The following is a 6,000-nucleotide window of genomic DNA, read 5'->3' on the forward strand; positions in this document are numbered from 1 at the left end:
ATGGCCCAAAGACCCCCATGGTTTGTGGAAGGAAATCATGAATAACAGAACCATCAGCTGATATTAAAATGGTGAGAACATTTTGTTCTGGAAAGATTGGTGGTGTGGAAATGATCCTCTTAGTTGTACTTTCCCCAACATCTTTGCCTTGGCACATGAAGCAGCTCCTATCAGCTATTATGAGGAGACTGCATATCAGATTGTTTGCTGCCCCAGTTTGAGAAGAAATGTTAATGATTGGGATATGGAAGCCCTTCTATCCTTGATGCAGATCATTGAACAGGTGAAACCACACAGCCTATGCACAAAGATTGTTTTTGGTGGCCATCTGAAGAATCGGACCGGGCATCGACCCGGAAAAGGGAGAGGTTCACTGTATGTATGTATGTATATTTATATATCTTGGCGTGTGTAATAATTATAATTTATCTCTATATATAATATATTATAAATTATATATTATATTATAATATATTAAAAATATATAATTATATTCTTCTATAACATATATTTTTTAATTCAGTTTCATTTTTTTTATATTAAAAATTAATATTTGAGGCCAAAAAAGGCGTTTTTTGGCAAAACTAGTGGGGCAAGGCGTTTTTGGTGACTTGGGAACACGTAGATCTCAAAAAGTTACCCAAAATAAAAAAAAAAAGATCACCTCAATCAGACATCCGAGCACAAAGTTATGGCCATTAGAAGTTTGCAATATGTACTAAAAAATTGCACAAAAAAAAAGGCAAGTTTTCTAAAAAATGGCCGGTTTGACAATTTGGGTCAATGGTTTTGGCTGGTTTTTTCTCTAATACGGTTTTGGGGGTATGATCGAGCTGGCCAGGGGCTGGGTCATGGTTTAACTGGTTCAACCGGCTGGTCTGGTTTTCTAAACACTAGGAAAGCCCTCTTGGGTGTGGATTTGGAAGTAGAAGGTACCCTCAAAGATGACTTTGTTTGGGCTGTGGGCTTCCATCAAGGGTAAAATACCAACTATAGATGTGCTGAGAAGAAAAGGATTGCACATCATCAATTGGTGTTGCCTATGCGGTCAGGCTGAAGAAAATATACAACGTTTATTAGTAACCTGTATATTGAGCTCTTCCTACTCTATTTGGGCTAATGCTCTGCAGCTTCTGGAGTATATTGGGCTCTTCCCCCTGATATTGAATCACTAGTCTCTTCCTGGAGATCCCAAGAGTTCGGCAAGAGGGGTAAAGTACTGTGGAATGTGATTCTTCTTGTGATCTGTTGATGTATTTGGAAGGAGAGGCACAACAGAACTTTTGAAGATCAGTCTCTCCCCATCGAGAAATTCTGTGCCGAGGTTGAAAGAATTCTTCTGAAATGGGTATCTCTTCATTTCTTGTTCAGGGGCTTGAATTCCAACCAGTTTAAGCAGTCTTGGGCAAGAACTTTGTGGGATGACAACTTTTCTGTGTAACGGCCTTATTAAAGTTTTAAAAATATTATAGTTGTACTAGGCTATGGAGGAAAACTCTCCCTCTTCAGCCTTTTATCTCTTCTGTTTTATTAATGGAAATTTCATTCACACAATGTTTCAAAAAAATGTAAAATTTTTCATTTCATATTTTTAGAAAGTATATCAAACACGCTTCTTCATTTTTACCAAATTCTTTTACCACAACATGTATGCTTAACCAACTTTTTGACCATTCTTTTATTCTTGGAACCAAACTATATGCAAACTTTTTCCATGCTGTATTTATTCTTTGTACATATTTCCTTTGCTTTAGCCTAACCCAATTTCTTGATTATTTGATTCAATAATCTGTGCTTGATTTCTTAGTTAAATGGTGATATGAAGATTGATTTTGCAGACAATCCTCTTGCATATAGTTCCTAGTTCATTACATTGCCTAGAGATTTCTGTTAATCATGGATCTTCACCAATAACATCTTAGCATGAGTTTATTTGTCTTTTCCTTCTGTTTATTCTGTACTCTTTTCTTTTAGCTGAATAAAGTGATGGATATTTTGGGCTTTAAGAACATGTGCATGCAATGTTTTTCTAATTTTTACAGTTGGGCTCTGACTCATGTACCATTTCATGAAAAAAATTGTTAATGTGACAGATGATTGTGGACTGAGGCATAGTTTTGAAGGGATGAGAGATCCATCATATGGATGGCCGAACCCTGTAGGAAGGTTGGGCGAAATTTGAAAATTTCTCTCCCATCTAGGAATCACATTCCCTATTTTAGAAAACTGCATTTTCAATAATCAATCTTGAACCAAACCGGATCAGATCTGAAGCCAAAAGGGAGGAGAGGGATATAGTTGATACGGAGTAACAGTAACTCCCAATGAAGGTGTTTACACCCAAGGAGAAAAACAAAACCTACTTCCACTGAAGATGACACAGTGTGAGGATCAACAGGATCAGCAAGACGGCTCTTCAACAAGAACCGAATTCTTCAACAAGAATGGAGTAGAGGGCTGGTGAGCACGACTTCAGATTGCTTCTTCTACCAAGAAGCAATATCAAGAACAATTCTTGATCACTCCCACAAGTAGAGATCGAACTGGGTAGGGGCGGCAAGAACAGGGAAGAACTCTGCAGTTTGTTGTGTCTTGCCTGGTATGTTTTGCATGTCCGCCCTGCTCTTTTATTTATAGCCTTAAAGAGACAACATCCTAATCTGATTAGGAGTTTCCTGATTCAAGTCTTTATTTGGATCTGGACTCTTTAAGTGATAAGGATAATCCCTTATCTTATCTCCAGTTTAAGATCAACTTAATCCTAATCAAATTTGGAGTTTCCTGATCCAATCTTTATTTGGATCTGGGCTCTTTAAGTGGATAGGACTTATCCTTTTATCCTTATCTGTTGATCCAATCCCAGATCTGCTCCTATTTAATTAATCTAATTAACCCAGTTTGAATTGAGCTTTAGGCCCATTAAGTTTATGTGCTCATTTAACCTCTTAACTTGTTGCCCAGTTGGCTCTCTTTGTATGGCGTGGGACTCAAACATTGATCTACACATCAGCCACATGGGATCAGCCCAACCTTTCTTACAAGGCCTGACCGAATTCACTATAGGAGATGGTGAATCCCTGATGGGCCCAACATTGTGGGCAGATGGGCCCAACATGGGATCTACACATTAGCCGAATTCACTATGGACTCTTAATGGGCCCAACATTTACACTAAATGGTCATTGGGTCCAGCCACTTTATGAAAACCCAAGGATTGTGGGTAGATGCAAGATTAACCCATCAGGTATTACCCTCAATGGTCTTACACTTAACCTCTCAGCTCATAATGATCAAACACTGCTCGACAAGAGAGGACCTCTCCCTCAACTGCAAGATACAGTACTGCGCTCTCTACTCACATGGATCCCGGGAATTAAAACCTTTTGCAAAACATTTTGAAACCATAATATATATATGTATATCTTTATATAAATATATTTTGCAAAAAACAAATTTCAACGGTTGAAATCAACTGCCGGCAGTTTAGGTTTCCCCGATCATTCACTTTGTCCGACAAAGGGGTTGATCTTGTCACTATGATCACCCACTCAGATGATTTATCGGACTGTCCCAACATACCCAGGTTTTGACCCTCTCTAAGGAATTCATTGATTGGCATATCAAAGACATGATTCGACACCTAGTACAGTACCATAATCGAGTCTAGGGGTTAGATGTAACATTCCAGTTTTGCCCATCTATCTCCAAGATCCAGGGCAATACTGGAATTTTGGTCCGGTTCAGGGTTTCAAGAAAACCCACATTGCATGTACCTCAGGTCTCACTCTGACAGCTGAGATAAGCCACTCCAACCAACTTGGCGGTACATCAGTGTCAGCCTTGGCAGGATAAATCTCCCCAGATCTATCCAACGACTGTGAAGATTCTAAACTAACACAAGTCTCATAAGTGTCCAGTTTAAGGTATTACCCAGAAACACACCACAATGACATGAATCAATTATGTAATTTATTCATTTACAATAAATGACAAAAGATACATCAATCTGATTGGAGCTAAGGGCATAACTGTCTAACCAGTATAAATGTTACTCCATGGTTCAGGTTCATTTATTGAAAATTTTGCCTTTGAATTTGCCTCAACACAGGGGTTACAATGACATTAACTCATCTTAAGACAAGCTTCTGTTCAGCCTTGAGCAGAAGTGTTAATAGTTGAATATGAGTTTTTAGTAACAGATTTGACCATTTTGTGTGGTGTTGCTCCCCTAAAAGAAACTCTCCATTTTAATGTTGGTTTGTTATATCTTAGTCTTCCCATGAGAAACAACTGTCATATGGATGATCCGGCACTTGCTCAAGGAATGGTGCTTCCGCGCGCAACCATGAAGGCTTCATGTTTGATGCCAACTTGTACTAAAAACCTGATATGTATACAAGGAGAAATATCAGAGCTATCTTGAGAAGTGATCCATGATGTGCTGTGCAGCACTTAGTACTAGCTAGCTTCTAGCTTCTGTATCATCCCATTTCATTGAAGTTGTTATAGCATGTGTTTTTATGAATAGCAGAATTGAAAAATCTGTACTGTACAGTGTACACTTAGTAGACTGTAGACCAACCTTAAATTAATTTTGAATTTGTTTCATGCAGGATCTAGTGACGCAAGTCCAGTGTGCACTCTATATCACATTCGCAGAATTTGAAGGTAATTTGGAGGATGAAAGTGACTTGGAGAGTCTCATAGAGGAACAGTTTGTGGCACTGCAGAAGGCAATGAAGATACCCCATAAAGCCTCTGACGAGGCTCGTATTATGGTGGCCAAGAAATTTCTTACTTTGTTCAGGATGGGCAAACTTGGCCCTTTCACACTAGATGATGTTCCGGATTCTCACAATCCTGTAGCTTAAATGTGCCTTTTTAATTTTAATTTATTGCTTACATGTAAATATAACTTTTGATTTTGATTTTCTTTTGCGTTGAGTCTTCTTGTTGTGGTGGTCAAGAAATTTCTTACTTTGTTCAGGATGGGCAAACTTGGCCCTTTCACACTAGATGATGTTCCGGATTCTCACAATCCTGTAGCTTAAATGTGCCTTTCTAATTTTAATTTATTGCTTACATGTAAATATAACTTTCGATTTTGATTTTCTTATGCGTTGAGTCTTGTTGTGGGGGGGAGATCAGAGGTAGCATAAAATTCCATGGAGCAAGAGTATGTACAAATCCGTCCATTGAAACTTTATTTGGATGGAATTCTGACTTGATGTTCAGTTAACTCATAAATTTTGTGGGAAGCTTTGGATCGCCTTCTCAGTTACAGAACTACAAAAGCAGGACTTTTGTTCCAACCTCCAAGTTTGGCCATCAACAAAATTGCTGTAATTCCTAGAATTTGTGAATGTCCGAGTCATTTGACTTGGTTCGCAATTTTGCTGACAGATGAACATTAGCTTCTACTGTTGCATAATAATTGACCATGGAGTTTTGGTGAAATTGTACTTCACACCAAGGTTCAAAATATCGATGTGCCTGATACGTCGGTAGGAGTGTATCGGGCGATATCGATAGTGTTTTTTTTTTTTTTCCAAAATCAGTTTAAGGGAGCCGGTTCAGGGGTGTATCGGAAAGCCACCAGTATGATATGTATCGGCCGATACGGGCCGATAAGTATCGGCAATTTGAACCTTGGTTCACACATTACACCTAGAAGGGGATGCTTTGGAAGATATAATAATCAAAATAGCGTTCTGCAGAAAAAAAATAATAAGAATAACAATGCAAAAGTTCTTATTCTTTTCTTTTATAGTTCAATGCCAGAGGTTATGGGCCCAACATTTCAGGCCCAGCCTGTAATATAATATAATATATATTTTTAAATATATAATATATGATATATATTTATATTTATATAAATGTTTATTACTTATAAAGGGACCATGACTTTTCAAACCCTCCAGACGGCCCCTTGTCCGTGTATTCCGTTAGCTTTCTGTTAGATCAACAGTAGTGATCAAGTACATGTAAGCATTTAAGTAT

At 38.1% G+C, this 6,000-nt stretch overlaps 1 protein-coding gene across 4 annotated transcripts in view; it reads left to right on the forward strand.

The window, feature by feature from the left end:
* LOC104589683 (P-loop containing nucleoside triphosphate hydrolases superfamily protein) overlaps nucleotides 1-5,090 on the forward strand; it is a 64,159-nt gene extending 59,069 nt beyond the window's left edge. For all 4 annotated transcript variants that reach the window (XM_010248080.3, XM_010248084.3, XM_088893079.1 and 1 more), the window contains one exon: nucleotides 4,614-5,090. In XM_010248080.3, coding sequence (XP_010246382.1) covers nucleotides 4,614-4,871 — 258 coding nt within the window. In that variant the 3' untranslated portion in view covers nucleotides 4,872-5,090. The remainder of the gene's footprint in view (nucleotides 1-4,613) is intronic.
* The last annotated feature ends 910 nt before the right edge of the window (nucleotides 5,091-6,000 follow it).

The sequence above is a fragment of the Nelumbo nucifera genome, chromosome 8, assembly GCF_055504915.1.
Source record: "Nelumbo nucifera cultivar China Antique chromosome 8, China Antique-T2T, whole genome shotgun sequence".
NCBI lineage: Eukaryota > Viridiplantae > Streptophyta > Magnoliopsida > Proteales > Nelumbonaceae > Nelumbo > Nelumbo nucifera.